The 17,679-nt window shown below is 40.9% G+C and overlaps 3 protein-coding genes across 4 annotated transcripts; 2 read left to right on the top strand and 1 right to left on the bottom strand.

Annotated features, from left to right (window-relative positions):
• Positions 1-2,292: 2,292 nt before the first annotated feature.
• Positions 2,293-17,121, bottom strand: RB195_012252 (uncharacterized protein; the record flags this gene model as incomplete). 2 transcript variants are annotated; one of them, XM_064194024.1, is made up of 19 exons in its annotated part: positions 2,293-2,344; positions 5,304-5,439; positions 5,500-5,652; positions 6,175-6,259; positions 6,336-6,461; positions 6,564-6,638; positions 6,942-7,045; positions 7,475-7,599; positions 10,971-11,066; positions 11,143-11,296; positions 11,353-11,436; positions 14,701-14,830; positions 14,899-15,024; positions 15,077-15,262; positions 15,341-15,426; positions 15,664-15,787; positions 15,839-15,910; positions 16,010-16,063; positions 16,951-17,121. In XM_064194024.1, 19 exons carry the CDS (start codon positions 17,119-17,121, stop codon positions 2,293-2,295), a joined length of 2,139 nt encoding a protein of 712 aa, XP_064051607.1. The 2 variants fall into 2 exon arrangements, with proteins under 2 accessions (XP_064051607.1, XP_064051608.1); XM_064194025.1 differs by having other exon boundaries at positions 15,845-15,910.
• On the top strand, positions 7,872-8,705 carry RB195_012254 (uncharacterized protein; the record flags this gene model as incomplete). Its single annotated transcript, XM_064194027.1, has 3 exons — positions 7,872-8,061; positions 8,151-8,360; positions 8,509-8,705. 3 exons carry the CDS (start codon positions 7,872-7,874, stop codon positions 8,703-8,705), a joined length of 597 nt encoding a protein of 198 aa, XP_064051610.1.
• RB195_012253 (uncharacterized protein) lies at positions 9,328-9,990 on the top strand (the record flags this gene model as incomplete). Its single annotated transcript, XM_064194026.1, has 1 exon — positions 9,328-9,990. The coding sequence occupies one exon, from the start codon at positions 9,328-9,330 to the stop codon at positions 9,988-9,990; it is 663 nt and encodes a 220-aa protein (XP_064051609.1).
• Positions 17,122-17,679: the final 558 nt, after the last annotated feature.

Raw genomic sequence — 17,679 nt, 5'->3', positions numbered from 1 at the left:
TCGTAAACGAAACTGGCTCCATCGACACTGACGACATAGATCTTCCTGACTATCGATTTCAACACCTCTCTTCCGGGAAATCGATGATTTGACAGTACATCTTTCGCTCGAGGTGAAGGTTACCGCTCGTGTAAACCACACAGTTGCTGAAATCAGCCATCGGACGAGTGAGTTTCTGTGACGAGAAGTTGTCCGACCGTCTCAAGTCAACGTTACATTATACAGCATCACGGTACTCATTATTTAACCTGTGGCGCAACCTGACACCCGCCGTCGGGGAAGTGGAACGTCGTCTCGAAGTCATGGAATAAAGACGCTATGAATGACGACTGATATCACTTGTTGTGATCACATCCGTGACGACGACGATATCCGGACGAGATCAAGCATAGCTCCCAAAGTCGATGAGAAGCGTCAAAGCCGCCTTCGACGGTACATCCGGTCAGGGTTCAAGTGATCACTTCCTACTCCCGTAGGGTAAGATCCGGATAGATCCGAATGCACTCGGCAACTGGGCAAGAAGACGGGCAGAAACAGTGCTCACGCTGACATGAAACCGGCTGGCATTCATCCTGATCAAGTACACGACCAAAAAAAAAAATGAGCTCACGTAACCAAAAGAGTGGACACTGCCAATAAACGGGACCCATGTTGAAGAAACAGAAGGTCAACAGTTTTTAAGTGAGCAGAAATGTACCAACTAAATGTTCAAGCTGAGTCGCTGAGTTAAATCATCATTGCCCGCGTACAGTAACTGTGATTTCTCTAAAATAAACTCCAAAAATAACGTCAAAAGATCTTACTATTTGTCTGGATAAAGTAAAATCTATTATTCATTTCTTTGTTTATGATTTTTGTGTTGTACTGTTGTTATTTTTCTTGTTGTTGTTTTGTGTTTTTGTTAGCTAAAAGACAACCTCCACCTCCTTAACTCTTCAATTATCTCGATTTCAATAAAATTCGAAGCGAAATCGCAGTCACCGCCGTATGAAACTGATAAATACTGGATCGAAATGAGGGATTAACACAACACATTCAGATCGTTATGGTTAATTGAAACATACATAGAAACCAATGTCCACCCGCTATCCAATGAATCAAGTTAAGAAAACCATTATTTTTTCTTTGTAAATACATTCTTTTACGGGGAAAAATCAGAAATTCCTTGTGTTTTATCCTCATTCGTTTTGCACAAAAAGGATTGGAGCGCACCAGTCTTGTGCCCTCTCCGTTGTATCCAACTCCCGTATACGAATACTCCACACCAACTGCTGATATGCGCCAAGACCTGCCCCGGTCACCGCGGAGCGAAATCCACAAAGAAAACGTGAAAATTATGCGAGCCCAAATAAATAAATATGCAGTTTTTGTCAGAATTTCGGTTAGAGTGAGGAGAATCTAAATCAAAAAAAAACTTTTATATCTTCGGTTACACACATTGCTTCATTTCAAGAAATTTCACACAAAATTTTGAAGAAGCTCATTTCTTAAAGGAACCAGTCAAGCCGCTAAAACTAAAAAATATATCGGATCGAACCTGAGGAGAACCAGCCTAATTTTTAGAGTCAGTGGCAAACGAAACGAAAAAAATAAAATCACAGAATTTATCATTATCATGACACAGAGCACAAACATACAAAGCTTTGAATGAAATATATGTGGGTAACATCAAAACGACACTAAGAAAAAAAGGTCCAAAAAAATTTTAACAATAAAATGTTTCAACTACCAAAACAGCCATACAGATCACAGCTACAGATCATCGAGATTTCCTACTGAGAAACTCTGACGTACATATATTCTGAATCTGATTTTTCATCTATCGCAACTGCACAAAAAAAGTACAGCTTAAAATAATAATAAAATAAAAATAGAGCACATGAGCCAGAAAAAAATTCAAAATTTTAAACGCTTGGTGTCCGACAACCTATGTATGTATGTATGTCAATATTACTTTAAATAATCATAAAATCACTCGCTAATGTTGCTTTACAAGGATTTTTCAAATAAAGAAGAAAACCAGCACAGATTTTGTTATGAGAGTGCTAAGAATAGTAGAAAATAGAAAGAGAAAGATATATTCGAAAATGAAAAAGAAAAGAAAAAAACCTGAAAGCCGGCACGCCGGGGAACAAAATAAGAAGATTCTAAAATTAAGAACAACGAGTATTGTTTCAGCAAAGTTTCTATACATTCATAAAACTCTCTACCGGACAATTTTAGTTCGTTTTTTTTATTACATTATCAATTAGTGCAGCGAGTACAAGGAACGCTTAAGGACAATAAAAAGCTCTACACTATACAAAATCCTCCCTCAACTTCGTTCAATACTTCCTCAGCGGTCCTGCAACGATACGGCAAATCAAATGTTGAATTACGCTATTTTTTTTTCACAAAGAACCATCACTATACTCCCAGAGTTCCAACAGAAATCCAAGAGTTAAAATTATTTCGACATCTGCATAATCGATGTATTTATGTGTATGCAGTTAAAAATGTATCCTTAACGGGAAAATATTTACTTTGAAGAAATTTCCGTATAACAAACAAAATGATTTAATTCGAAAAATCTGAAAAAAAAATCTTCCAAAATATCTTCAAAAATATAAAAAAATCTAAATCAGAAACCAAAAGAATTATTTTCCCAATAACTTATTACTGTATTTCATTGTTGTTACTGTCAGCTCCATCATGATTAACCATCCATCATGATCTAATCATTAGATTAATTCGTGTACGCATCCTATAGGTACCGTACTCTTACAGAATCCTTGTTGTTACGACAAAACAACCTCCACTGCTATCAGTGCACCATATATCAAAACGCCTAACAGGTCACAGTCAAAATCGATGGCATAGGCTGAGAAATGGCCAGGGGGCTTTGAGAGTTTCGTATGAAGGCCAACTAGCAAATACATAAATCTCTCGTCGAGCGCACCATGTGTCACACGGCGAGCAGCCAAAGAAGATTTGCGAGTTCGTGGGCTCGACGGGTGTTGAACAACGACAACGAACTGGGGACCAACAAGTTTCTAATGTGACGTTACTGCTACGCTCGAAGCCTGATTTTTGATTGAATACCTAACGAATTGACGCTTTTCTTTGGCTGGAGAAACTCAATCCATTCCTGTATCTAGAATCCTCTCCCCTTTTTTATCGGCTACTTTTTTAAAAAAGCGGGGTCCAAAGATGATGCTTGACATTTTAAAATAAATTTTTAGTAGAAATAAGGAGATATCATCAGCGTTATGACAAACTATTTCAATTCTTCGTCACTAGCGCTTTCTTCTTCGCGCTTACCGCCAGAATTCGTTTCCGATAGCTTCCGAGAGTCTACAGCTTCGGAATAAGTGCTTGTATGAAGCGATTTAAAGTCGTCTCTCGTCTGTAAATTTGTAGATTGAGACAGCGCAATCACTTAAATCCTATCTCTTATACGGATCTATTAAAATTTCAGTGGTCACCCTTCAGCAATTTGCTACAGCGATTCGCGGATTCCTCACGGATAGACTACTAAAAAAAATCATAAGTTGGTCTCAACTTCGGGGCAAAAATGAAAACCAAAGCTTCCGAGCATTCCCGATCCGGTCGCCAAAGTGAAGAAATATGTTCGTTACCGAAGGTACCTGTCGTACTGTACAAAAAGAATAAAAGGCTTTTTTCCTTACAGAGTGCCTGGTTTGCGTGAAATTACCTGGTTCGTCGCAAGGAAATTAGCTTCCGGCACTTTTCATTTCCCATAAATGTAAGCTACAAGTAAACAAGAAATTAATTCGTTCAAGGAACACTATGATGGATAAACGAAGTTCGAAAGACTAAGCCTAGGCTAAAACGCTTTTTAGAACAAGCAGCAACCAGGAAATTATTTTTTCGGCCAAATAATTACAATTTTTAAAAGAGAAGAAGTTAGATTAGTCAAAACATGTGCTTGTTCGATCATTTACATAATTATTCACTAGTTAATAACCTCCAAATCTTCGAGATTACAAAAAAGAAGCGGTTACACGCATTTTATTCTAGATTTTATCAGCTTACTTTATTATTTAGATTTTACTTCTGCTTATTTCCCCAGAGCATGACTACACGAACTTGCGGATGTTTTTTTTTTCTACCAAATAATCAACAATAAACATTCTTACTCTGTTAACTGAATTCATTACTACACGTCTATAGTAATCGAAATAAATGAATGTGTGATGAATATCTTAAAAGAAATATAAATATTATAAATACATAAATATATCCACGGCAGTAGGCGCTCCTTGGAGTCCTTGGAACAAAAAAACACCCAATATTCGTTGCTAAATTGATAGTTTTCCGTTCTCATTCATCCGGATGGAATATATGTACCAAATATGAATAGCTCCCAAAAAGATAACTGCCATTTTCAGTACTCAGGATCAATCGAACCCAAGCTGATCTTCTTTGGTTAATGAGAGCACATGAAAAGCTCCGTTTCCTCACTCACTATCTGATCAGCAAATGCTAAAACGACGCGATATATGTCTACGATATACACGTCGTAAAGATAATCGCTATTGGCCCCACGAGCGGGTCACATTTGATTTACGCGTAGCAACAATAACTAACAACTGTCGCTACTTCTTTTGGATCACGACGAGTTCTGGAATCTGTATCTGAGGGGAGTATCCATAGGAAAAAGAAAATATAGAAAAGGGATCAATGGGGGGGATAAAGAGAGAGAAATTTTAAAAGCACGATTTCTCACTTTTTGTATCAATAGAATAACCTGTCAATCCACCACAGAAATGTGCAAAAGAAAGCGAATTTTGTTGTAGAAGGAAAAACATTACGTAGTTTTTAACGAAATTCTTTTCTATTACTTTTACCGATTGTTTTTTTTACAAAGCTAAAGCGAAATTCTAGTTAGCTCTGCTCTTTCTTGTTTCTATTTATGGGACTAAGGGTGCTTTCAAACAAGTAAATTAATAGAAGCACATAATGTTATCACATCAAGATTAACTCCTTTGATCTACTTAATTAGCTCCCTTCCCCTCAATCATAGCATTACAAATTAGATCGCAACCGTTCGAGAGAAATTTCTACACCACAGCGCTTATTCACATTATTATTGTTGTCAAACATCATAAAACTACTATCTCTCGCCATTTAAAGATTAACAACGATCAAATTAACCGTTAAAGATTCCATACAATTATCGGATGACTTTTTGTGGGTCCATATCTTCCACAGATACTAAAAGCGTCACACTCCTGACGCCAACATCAAAGACCAAAGAAAAAAGAAATCACAAACGATTATTTTGAAAACAAATCACTCACCATGGCACTACGTGACCCTCCTCCTCACATCTTAACACCCATTTCGAACGTAGTACCGTAGTTTCAGCCGCTTCAACCTGAGCTCTGGTCTTCGGATGTTTGTCGGTTGTAGCCACAACTAAGCTCATGTCTGCCACTGAAAAATAAGAAAATCTTCCCCCAAAGAAAGCAAGTTTGAAACTCTTGGAAGACTCGCCCGGATTTGCTACCACATTGGCACCGAAGGTCTTAAGAACTTCCATTAGGTGTTTTCTTAGTCGTTCATCTGTTCCGTACAGGACGCAGATTGTTCGACCAACCAAAGGAGAATCGGTTCGAATCTGTTTAGCATCAACTTCCGGTACAGCACCTGAAGAATTTAGTTCAAGGGAACATTTGTAGGCTCACGTCCAAAAATTACTATGGCAGAGAATTTTTCTTTAGTCAATATATACTAGTAAACTTCTACGATGCGCTTAGGTAGCCTCATAGCTAATGCTTTAGGTCTACATAGTGAAAATTTGTTGTGAAGAATAAATTACAGCGCTGATATTATATTCCCCTGAACAAGGTCATTCTTCCTGAAGTAACAGACCTTAGCCCTGCAAAACGCTAATATCGATAAAGCTTAAGGTTTTGAGATTCTTCTGGAAATTGGACAGACCTAGGGGATATTCTTAGACCTGACAATTTAATTTATATGGTCTTCAATTAAGTTTTAGACTATTTCAACTGGTTTAACATCGAATTTAACTTAGAACTATTCGAAGTAAAGCCGAAGTTCATAAACTACAGTAGGGCAATGGATGAACGGCAGAAAAAAGAAACAAATTTCTTATGGGAATTAGAGAATTAAGTTCCAACCAACGAATTATTTGAAATAAAAACCCACTTCCTTCTACAATCATCCTTTTCGTCACCTTTCGTGGTTTTTCCTTTGCAGGACTTTTGTCCGACAGCTTGCTGTTCAAGAGGATCTGGAAGCACAAAAAAACCCTCAAAACATCATGCGGCAACGAGAAAACCTGCAAAGAAGAAACAAATTTAGCTTACTTGTTCATAATCTTTAAATGTTTGCAGCGTGTCCACTTCCTCAACATCTTTATCGTAACGGATTCTTCTCATGACTGGATCTATGAATTTCCCATCCCGAACACCTGCAGCTGTCATTTCGACGACCTGGAGAGATTTCTACAGCAACAAAAGTAAGGTAGGGTAGTACCGATTAAAAAAATCAACATGATAGCTTCCAACAGCAAAATACTCTAAGGTTAAACTCACTATCCAATGTTCCCTCCTGATGAATCCTCCTTTTGGATCAGTGAGTTGCCAGCTACGCAAAACCGAAGGGGGTTCCTGAATCCATCAACAGATTTCAGAATCCGAGGATAAGAAATTCTAGTATGGAAGTCCAATATGGACGCTCATAACGGAAATCCAGGAAAATCGATCGGTAGAAGATCGATAGAAGCCATTAACAGGTAATTGAAAAGCATCATTAAGTTTCCGTAGTAAAGGCGTAGTAACCTAGCTACTGTGAACACTCACATGTAATCACTCAGAGATACCAAATGCATGAAGTTATAGTTTTAATAGTAGATAATTATGCAATGAAAACCTATAATAAAGATAACAACTACAAAAACCAGCTAAACGAACCTTTAATAGTGGTCCGTCAGCTCGTGTAGATAAATCAAAGATGTAATCCCGATCCACATTGCTTAGACCAGACGCACAATTGGCAATTGTCTGATATTTTTCTCCTAAAACAAAAAACAATTCTGAAGACATTCAGAAGAAAAGCGATCCTACCATAGAAAGCTGTCGTTAGGCCCTCGAACGAAAAGAAATAAGCTAGAACAACCACTAACAAACATTTTCATCCAGATTTTAGGTGAATTCGAAACGAGTACCACGTACGTCCGAAAAAAGGGATTCCCCGCAAGAGTTAAGAAAAAAACCATGAAAAAAAAATCCTTAATGAAATTGAACCACAACATTATGAAATTATGTGGAATCAAAGTTGAATACAACACTTTAGCCCGAATTCTTGAAGGATTTCCTGGTTTTTTTTTTCTTTCAAAGACTCGCTTGTTGCGTACTAATATCAATTGGATCCCTTCAAATCATCACCGCATCATGAAATATCACAAAAAGAATGTGAATAAAAAAATAGAAAGAGAAACACATACCATCCCGTACCGCCAGCTGGTAAGCGACTCGTCCGTCTTTTCCTTTGTCAATACCAACTACAGCCAAATCCAATTCGTTATCACCGAGATATGCCTTTAGCTTGAACCAGCCGTTTTTCGTCATTCTTTAACAAAATACAATATTGATATCAGAGCCGTACACGTACTGCGTCCAACAGAAACGCTACAGTACCGTGTCTGATAAAATTTATGTACTAATACAAAATTTATGCCCTATTACTACGACTATCTCCCGCACGCCACGGATCTCCCTCACTAGAGGGATCACAGCCGGTTAGTCGCGAGGCTACGTGGCGCGTCCCCAGGTGGCGGATAGGGGGCTAACCGCGGACCAAAAGCGACCTTGTGCTTGCCCAGAGACGCAGGTGGATTCGGGATGGACTCCCTTCCGTGCCAGGACACCGAAAATCGACCCGCACGTCGGTCCGGCCAAAACCCAATCAATGACTGGGAGGGCAAGGAGGCGGTTTGGAGTCGCCTCCAACAAATAAGCTCCACATGTCCACTCTGGGAGAACGGAAGTTCCCCAAAACCCATGGGACTAGAGGCTTGCAACCTGCCCGTGGGTTTTAAATTTCAGCAAAAAACAGTAATAGAAAAGAGTCTCCGACTCGGTGAAAGCCGGTACGGTAGCGCCAGGTAGGACGGGGTGCAGAGTCAGTAGGCTACCGAAACGGAAAAGGACTAGGAGACGATCGTACTTATAACGCACGCACGCTTGCATCGGAAGCGGCCATCGAAGATCTGATGGTGCAAGCCAAGAAGACAAGTACGACGTCATCGGACGACCGAACGAGACGACGTCACTCTCTCAACGCTGTATTTGAAACGGAGAAGAACTGTCTAGGAACATGCGACGTAGAGGGTTGGTGGAGTTGGCGTCCTCGTCAACACGAGTATGGCACAGAACATCGACTCTTCGAACAACTCACGACCCGAATCGGACGTCTGCGGAGAGAGATGTGGTCCCACACCGGCTTGACTATCTTCGTCGCTTACGCTCCAACATCAAGCTACGAAGAAGAAGAAGTCGAAGCTTTCATATGGACCGGAGAAGTTCTACCGAGAAGATCATGCCTTACAAGGTCATAATTGGCGACTCAACGCCAAAGTGGCCCAAGAAGAACGCCGGAGGAACTTCACATCGGGACCCACGGCCTACAATGGAATGACCAGGGGAGAGGCTCTCCGCGTTCATCATGACGACTAAGACCATCCATGGGAACTCGCAATTCCAGAAGCCCTCCTCTCTACGCTGGACGGGAGTCACCCGGTGGAGGGACCGTAATGAGATAGACCACATCATCGTCAATAAAAGGTTCTGCCTGACGGATGTCGCTGTTGACCAAAGTTCTATACGGGATCGGACCATCGCCTCCCCGAGGAAGATTTCTTCACGCGGAGAGCAGAGAAAGCCGCCAAGTTCAGCAAGAGAAATCCCAGAACTACCATCAACTGGGATCTCTTCGCTACGTTAGCCGGCTTTGGGAAGATTCCGCAATGGACAACATCGACGAGGAATACGACCGGCTTGTCAAACACCTTCATACTGCGCGAAGAAGGCTGAGAGTATAAAACAACCAAAGACGCCGTCCTGAAACTCTTGACTGATACGCCAGCGTGGAGCAGCACGAGCCGCAGGGAACCAAGAGCTCACGTCCGAGCTCGCAAGGCTTTGCGAGAGGCGAAAAGAAAGACCTAAAGAAAGAGCAGAAGTGCTGGCGAAGCAGCAGAGGCGGAAAAACATCCGCTAGCCCGCCGAACTTCGCCAGTCGCAAGACAAGGGACAGCCCCGGAACCCGAAGGGAACAACCATTGCATCGAGAAGGGGAATGGAGAAAATCATCTACGACTTCTACCGATCTCTTCGACAGCCGTGCCCACTTGCCTCCTCACCATCTGAGGGAGATGGACATGTCATTCCAGCGGTTCTCCCGTCCGAAATACGACATGCTATCATGTCGGTGAGAAATCGTACAGCAGCCGGTCCCGACAGAATAAAACCAGAACACCGAAGAACCTTCCGCCAGTACCATCAACACCCTGGCGAGGATCTCACACGTTACCTGTCGGAATGCAAGGCCCCAAACAGTGAGACCAGCAAGACCGTGTTGCTGAAAAGGAGATCCACAGACATCGGCAACTATCGCCCAATCTGCTTACGTCCGTCATCTACAAGCTCTCCAAGAGTGATCCTTAATAGGATTGAAAAGGTCTTGGATGAGGACAACCATGCGAGCAAGCAGGGTTTCGAAAAGGATTCAGCACGATCGACCATATCACACTGTTTCGAGACCATCGAGGTATCACGAGAGTACAAGATGCCGCCTGTCTCACTTCATCGACTTGAAGAAGGCCTTGACTCAGTTGAGACGGAAGCGGTCGTGGAAGCCTTGGACAACCAAGGCGTTCCCACTCAGTACATAAAGGTGCTTCGAGAGTTGTACAGTAACTTCACGACCGGAATCTCGCCATCTACAAGAATATCATCATGACGGAAGAGGGGTCGACGGGTGATACAATCCACCCAAAATATTCACAGCCACCCTCGAGAACGCAATGCGAAAGTTGGAAGGGACCAGGAGAAACGATGGTCGGCAGCACACCATTGCGCTTCAGACATCGTACGAAACACCACACAGCCAAGCGAACGACACCGAATTCGCCGAAACAGGATGCATCGGTCTGAGCGAATCTTCAAAAGACGATGTCCACAGGATCGAGCCCCACACGCCAACAACAACAACGCCCACACGCACGGGGGAAACACCCCCGAGCTGGGGGGAGAGGGGGTTAAGGGGGATTAAAAAGGTTGAAGAAGAAAAAAAAAAAAAAAAAACCCCCCCCTTCCTTCCTTCCCTCCTTCCCCTTCCCCTTTTTTTTCTTTTTTCCTTTATCTCAGAAACCTCGGGGCCCTGGGAAAAAAGAAAAAAAAGGGGGTGTGTGTTATTGAAAGTTTAATTGGGGGGTTGTTGTTAGTTTTTTTTTTTTAAAGGGGGGGGGGGGGGGGATTTTTTTTTCTTCCTTCGGGATGGAAGGAAAAAAAGGGCGCCCCCCTTTTTTAAGAAAAAAAAAAAAAAGGGGGGGGGGGGGTTGTTTTGTCTTTAAAAAAAACCGTTGGACCAGGGGCGGGGGGGACTGGATTCCCCGCGAATTAACCAAACCGCAAGTACGACAGGGAAAAGTGAGAAAAGATACATATGCGGTAAAACACAACAATTCGAGTGCCCATATTACTTGTATAACAGGGGTATACAAGCTTGACACAAAACAGAACTTAATACTATAACAAATTCTTTCTTGAGACCCATTGCGTTGGAAAGGCATCGCTAAATAAACGCGTTGAGAATGTGAAATTCAAGATTGGATAAAAATGGCTTAAAAAATTATGTCACTTACTATATTGCTACAAATATAAGAAAAAAAACCTTAAGGAGTTTTTTATATGCATCAATATCGAAAATGTAGAAGAAACCTGGTCCCCGGTTGATATGTGACATCTTTTCGCTTCACAACAATCCCTTCTTCACCGGAACCTAATGCCTTCGAATACAATTCCTCCACTTCCTCTCTTAAAATTGACAATATTTAATAAAATGCATCGCGGAGCAATCCTGACTAAAAAAAATTATCAAGCACTGCCATACTTTGTGCTAACAGTTTTTCTCGGCGCCACTGCTATTGTGTCAATAGGTGAGTTATCCTTCAGTATAGCCGCATCTAACGCACGGATACGTTGATGAAGTGGTGCATTCATGATAGATTTTCCATTTAGATAGAGCAGATCAAAGATAACTACCGCTGGAACGGAAGAGCTCAATTACAGCAAATTTTAATAAGATATAATAACGATCCACCAAGTTGAACATTGTCGCTTGGATCGATATGACGAAAAGAGTGACTCCGGTGCTCAGAGTTTTGTGATTTGAACTGACGACGACCTACAATGCGTGTGTCTTGTTAACAAGGTTTTTTTTTCAGGAAGACCTTTTTTTTTACAAATCTTCTCTTCTTCTCTCGGAAAAAATCGTCGTGTTTCAACATATATGTCATTCCCAGGGTGAAACAGATATGGTTATGTGCCATACCCACAATTACAGCACAATAGTACAGATTACAGTCGGGTCAAAACTATAGTAGAGTCAAACAGACATGAAACTCGGTGCAGTTCCGTAAGCGGTTGCGCTCGAAGCGGTGCGACGGAGCGCAACGGTTAGGATCGTGTGAGGACTCTTGCTACCAGCGTCCATTGCTACAGTTCGGTCCCACCCCGATTCCAATCGCTATTTCCACCGCGTCGCTTCGAGCGCAACTGCTTACGCAACTGCATCGTGCTTCATGTCGTTTTGACCCAACTATGGCTGAGCATCGGTGTGGCTGAGTAAGCGGTTGTGTTCAATGCGACGCAATGGAGTAGGCGATTCTTATTGGGTTGGAACCGTCGCTAACTTCACCCGGACTGCAACGATGAACATTGCTGGCAAATTGGGACCTATTGAGACTGAAACATAATTCTTCCAAAAATATCAATATGATGAAGGAGGTGGAACGAAATGCGTACCAACGTTATTCTTATGAAAAATATTCAACGTCGTCAGAGAGGAAAATCAATGCTGAGGATGAATATCGTGAACTGCCTTCCTTCATAAAACTTCTTTGTACATTGTAACGATTAGAACAAAAATAAATGCAGAAGCTGCCTCAAATGTGAATTATCCTAAAAAAGGAATAGAGAGTGTTGCAGCCAACTTCTTTCTTTGTTTGCAGGAGAACACATGTTATCGTCGTCCTAATAAATCAGATAGTTGTACTAAGCCTGAAAAATGCCTAGGATGCGAATAACAGCTCCTATTTTACCTCCCATGCTGTCAAGTAGGAATAATGAAGAGCACTACATTACACCAATAACGAGTAGCTTCAAATGAGGTGCATAGCCTCCTAAACTACTCGTGTAAAAACATCATGTCTACGACAAGGAGCATGTTCATTTCCTTCTCTACGAACCACAAAGGAAGTTTATACTCTTCCGACTAGAGGTTCGCAATAGACAAGAATAGCGACGCTGCTGAGTCCGCAGTCAATAATGCGTCAAATCAAGCCTATTTCATGAGTCTATGCTTAGCCTGTTTGTTTGTTATTTTGTCTGTGGTCACACAAATACTCCAGCAAAAAAAGTTGTGAAATGGGTTCTGCTGCGTCGAGTTCGTGCGCCTGCGCCAGTAAGCAATAACAAATCGCACAACAAGAACTCAATCTCCCAAAAAGAGGACGAGGAAAAAGACGCTGGCGATTCCGGAGCCAATAATGCGGCGCGTCAAAGCTACTTTATGAGTTTGTGCTTAGTCTATTTCATTTCTAGTTTGCCTGTGGGCACATAAATCTTCCAGTAAAATAGTGAAACGTGTTTTATTTTTGTGTGTTATGCTATGTTTTGAGACCCATTGCTATTTGTATGTGTTTATAAATTGATTGACAGTGAGGTCGAACTGCGCACCCGAGGCATTCGGTGGTTAGCCGAACAAGGAGAATTAGTTCCTCCAATTTTGAATAAGCGTTCTGAAATCAGCTGCTGTTTGTTGCGGTGAAAGTCGCACGCAATTTTGAAAATAACAAGGTGCTACGGTAACAGGACGAGACTAGTGGCGGCATGGGAAGACTTCAAGACCCAGCGTCACCAATCGACAACAGGGGCCGCATATAGAGCCAGGTAATAACATTTATTACTCCAAAGTAATCCCAAGCGTGTATTTCAAATATACTGCCTTGCTAACCTCAGGATTCATCAAAGGATTAATACAAGTTATTCCGATCTTGACCAAGCACACCACCCAACAGCAGCCCAAAGCGGTGCCCCAACACCTGGATAAAAGAAACACTATGTTGCGCAGAGCACCCGGCAAAACAAACACACCCCTAACATAAAAACACAAAATAACAAAAAAAACATCACCAACACGGCGCCATACAGGACCTTCGGGTTTTGACCTCGGTCAGAGGCGGGGGCATCGTTACTAGTTAATACTACAACTCCACAACTGGTGGTCCGCAACATCACGATTCGTGCTACAAGGTGAGCGCTGGTCTGTTTTCTGACGTTGCTTTTAAATAATCTGTTTGCTAAATCATATCTTGTTGGTGACGAGGCGTTTGAGGGGTAGATACACGTGTCTTGATTTTTCCAGGCTCTAAGAAGGCACACGCCAAACGTGCCGAATAAAGATCAATAACAATCTTGGTTCAGCTTAAGAAAGTAGTACACAATATTCCGATCTTGTTATTACCGGCTATTCCGATAAAGAAATACCAATCGGGTATGTTGGTTTTTAGAACGAATGGTTTATACCGTGCATACCTTTCATTGTGCATCACTACATTATTTCGTGTTACCGTGTGGTATATAACCACCTACTTTGAGGATGCAAGCTGCGCCAGGCTATGCGTAAAAGCGTGCGCTGTGGCAACAAGTTATAAGCATTAAAAAAGCATGCAATGTGGCAACGGGTTCCCTCTTATCTCCTGAACACATTCACTCCAACCTTAAGTGCTCTGTCAGATGATTTTCCGTCACTATCACACAGTGAACCTTAATCTGCTCACGCTCTTTTTCACCTGGAAATAAGGATCTTTCAAGCTCTGTTGTGGGGTCCCAGCGGATACATGTACAAAGCGATGATCTGAAGCACTCTTTGCATTTCCATAGCATAAATCCACACAATCCGACTTTCAGTTACAGCGCGCATCTCACTAAAGCAGCTACATGGTACTTTACAGCGGAAAAAACATGTTGATGGCTTTTCGTATTTGCTTCTATTTGCACCGTACCGCTTCGAGCGCAGCCACTTATGCAGCTGGAGATGAACAGGGATGGATTAAAAATATTCTCAGCACTGCAACGGTAAGATCAACAAGATAGTGCTAATGGTCAGAACAAAAGTAATTATTAGAGATTCCCTGAGTTAAAGAATTACAAATCTTGAGACACATAAGTGAATAATAGGCTAAATAAGGAAGAACTGTTACTTCTAATGCCAAACTCTAACAACTGATATTTCTTTTCATCTTTCTGTTTCTCTGTGCACATGTCTGGCAATACTATAAAACCAAATTACTTCTTCAAAATTTATGAATTCTACTGGCAAACTCTGCCACCTCTTCCTGTGCGGTCCTGACACTCACAAATCTCACTCTCTACCTCTCTGCCTTACAGAGTTTCTTCAGTTTCTTGTCCCACAACATCAGCTCGCAATCAAGAATACAATCAGTGACTGTCGACCGAAAAAATGGATGAATTCTTCCAGAAACTAAGTCTGTTAGTGAAGACGAGCCGCCGTAATCCTGAAAAAAAAATAGCAGAATTTTCTCTTACGTAATACTTTTTCTAGTAAAAAAAGAAATGAAGGAACCTTCGTGAAGTCTTTACCATTTCTGGTATACCACTTGTATTGATCGCGAGCAATCTTATGCAAAAGCACGTGTTCCCCATCGTATTTTGTTTCTACGAAGAACTCATCGCCACAATTTTCTTTTATCTGGAAATATACATACATTTGAGAGAAATGTTATCGAGATGTTCTCACCAACCACTTCCCACCAGCCCTCTTTCGGCAATCTCGCCAGCAGCATCGGTCGGAAATTGGCGCCGAGTCGCGGCTCACCATCTATTGAAGTGTCGGCAACTTCTGACAGGTCACGTGCTGCATTCCATCGAGTTACAGCTTCTGGTCCAAGCCAGGATAAAATCACATTTCTTGCCACTCCAATTGTTGACTAGACATTGTTTCATCTTTGGATATAAAACCGAAAAAGTGACCAAAATAGAAGGAAACAAATTAAAGAAACGCTTACTTCAACATTTTTTATCATAATATTGAACAACCAGAATAGCTCATCTTTGGAACAGTTGGTGAAAAGAAACTGGAGATCTTCAACTTCTGAAAAAAATTATTACAATCTGAGAAGAGCAGTTGGACTCACAACACCACAAATTTGTGTTGTGCACAGTTCAAATTTAAAGTTTTAAACGGTGACGCAAAGGTATCTTAGATACTCCAATGCCTAGAGAAGGTTCTATTACAGATTTCTCATCTAGTCTGAATGAATATACAATTTCTAGATGAGAAAAAAAAAGAAAATATGAAAGCAAATAGCAAGCCGATAAATGATCCCACCAGAGCTTTCACTCATGTGATCCAATTTCTCATTGATATGCGCTATCGACAGATGTTCAAAATCATCCGGTGCAATTCGAGACGAAACTTCCGCTGCCAGAATGTCGCATACTTTCGTTGCATTCTTAACTTGAAAGAATATTAAGCTTTCCCCATATTAAACGAAATACGTTACCGATACATTAGCTCCACGAATGTCTGTTGATGACACAGCCAAAGCTTTACAAACACGATCGACCAATTTTTTCTGAAAGTGGGCTCAAAAATCAATAACAATCAATATGAATCTTCTTAGTAACTGAGAACACAAGGAGCACCGACGGTGCCCACCAATCAGAAATCTCACCTCTTTGATATTCAAACTTCTTGTGTCAAATTTACTAAGGACAAGGCGAAGGACCTGAAATATGCACAATATAAGGAGAAAATATCTATTTAAGAGTATATTGTCGACGTGTTTTTATGCAATCTACAGAAAAATTGAAATATATTGATATACAAACAATTTCACTTTGACTGCCTTGGCGATAGGGTAAAAAACCGAACCGAACTAGAATCAGAGTACGATATTACGTTAGATTCACAGGATGCCATCCATACCGACCCGTAGATCAACATAGCAGTAGTAGTAGCGAGATCATACCAGTATTTTTATATTTTACTTCATGTCAATGCTCTCATTACTTTTAGCTTGAATGACTCTACTTATTCAATTTTGAGCAATTAATCTTAATTAGCAAACCAATCACTAGTCTACTGAAGTTCAGGAGAGGCTGGAGTTTCAGAACATTCACCATGGTGTGTAAATAAACATTACGTTCACTAACAATATATTGTCAAACGACAAGGAAAGCCCAAATTTTCTATCATGTTTTACCGAATCTTTAACCACGCGCATTACCTTCGAGGCATTCGAAATATTTGTTGAAATCATCCCCACGCTGTTTGGTAGTCCTAAAGAAATTTTTAACACAGTAAATATTCGAGTCCAAAAATACAGTTGGTCTGGAATATTTGAAGAGTCAAAACACTTTTATTTCTATCAATAAAACCTTCTACGTTTGGAAACCGAAGAGCCCTCATCACTATAATTTCAACCTAGCTACGCAAGCTAGGATGTGTTTAACGCTATAGAACCAACAATAAGGAAAATAATAAGAAAAGTAAGGAAGTTTCAGCCTTCACGCATTTAACAACGATTTTTTTTTTTCGTGGTTTGGATAAACAAGATAGCTGATGTTGTGCAACCTTATCTTAAGAAAAGAGTATTATTCTTTGAAAGCATACCGGGTGAAATGCAGCGTCAGGATCCTCTCCGTTCGCACACTTATCTGCACAAGTGGCTACGAACTTTTCGAAAAGTTTCTTCCGCATAACCGGCGCACTAGCACCTTTCACATCGCGTAGTTTCGATAGAAGAACACAGAGATCAGCGAATTTCAACGTATCTGCCAGCATATCGGAAGAATACGCAGTAAAAAAAAGCTAAAAGCACTGATCTACCTTAAATACAGGGCTATAAATAGCAGATTCTTAACTACTGTAGAGAAACTACAACTGAGAATATTATTATTTCTATGGTAGTTTACTTCAAAGTCGTGATCCATTCACAACGTTGTGCCAATTACTATCACGTGAAAAACAAAAATATCACGACATGGCACCAAAATATGGGCTCTGAACTTCACTTTTTGTAGAATTCCTTCAAATAATCAGGGCTTCAAACTCCATCTGCAGACGTAACCTTCAATACAAGTTTCATCCACTTGGTAATTTGTGTTCGTAACCTTCACTGTCCGAGTAATAATTTATTTTAAAAAATAGAACCAGACTATGAAAAAATTTGATCTACAATGATACTAATAGTTACTAGAACACTACATCATTAGCATGATAAGCATGTACTGAAGTTGGGCCACCTAGACTTTATAAAAGATCAGAAAATTTCGGTTGAGATGGTCGGACAACATCAATAAAAGAATCACATCAAGATTGAGGAATACACAACTGAGTAAA

This window comes from Necator americanus, chromosome III (assembly GCF_031761385.1).
Source record: "Necator americanus strain Aroian chromosome III, whole genome shotgun sequence".
Lineage (NCBI taxonomy): Eukaryota > Metazoa > Nematoda > Chromadorea > Rhabditida > Ancylostomatidae > Necator > Necator americanus.
The sequence above is the reverse complement of the archived record's forward strand: the minus strand, read 5'-3'. Positions and strand labels throughout refer to the sequence as shown.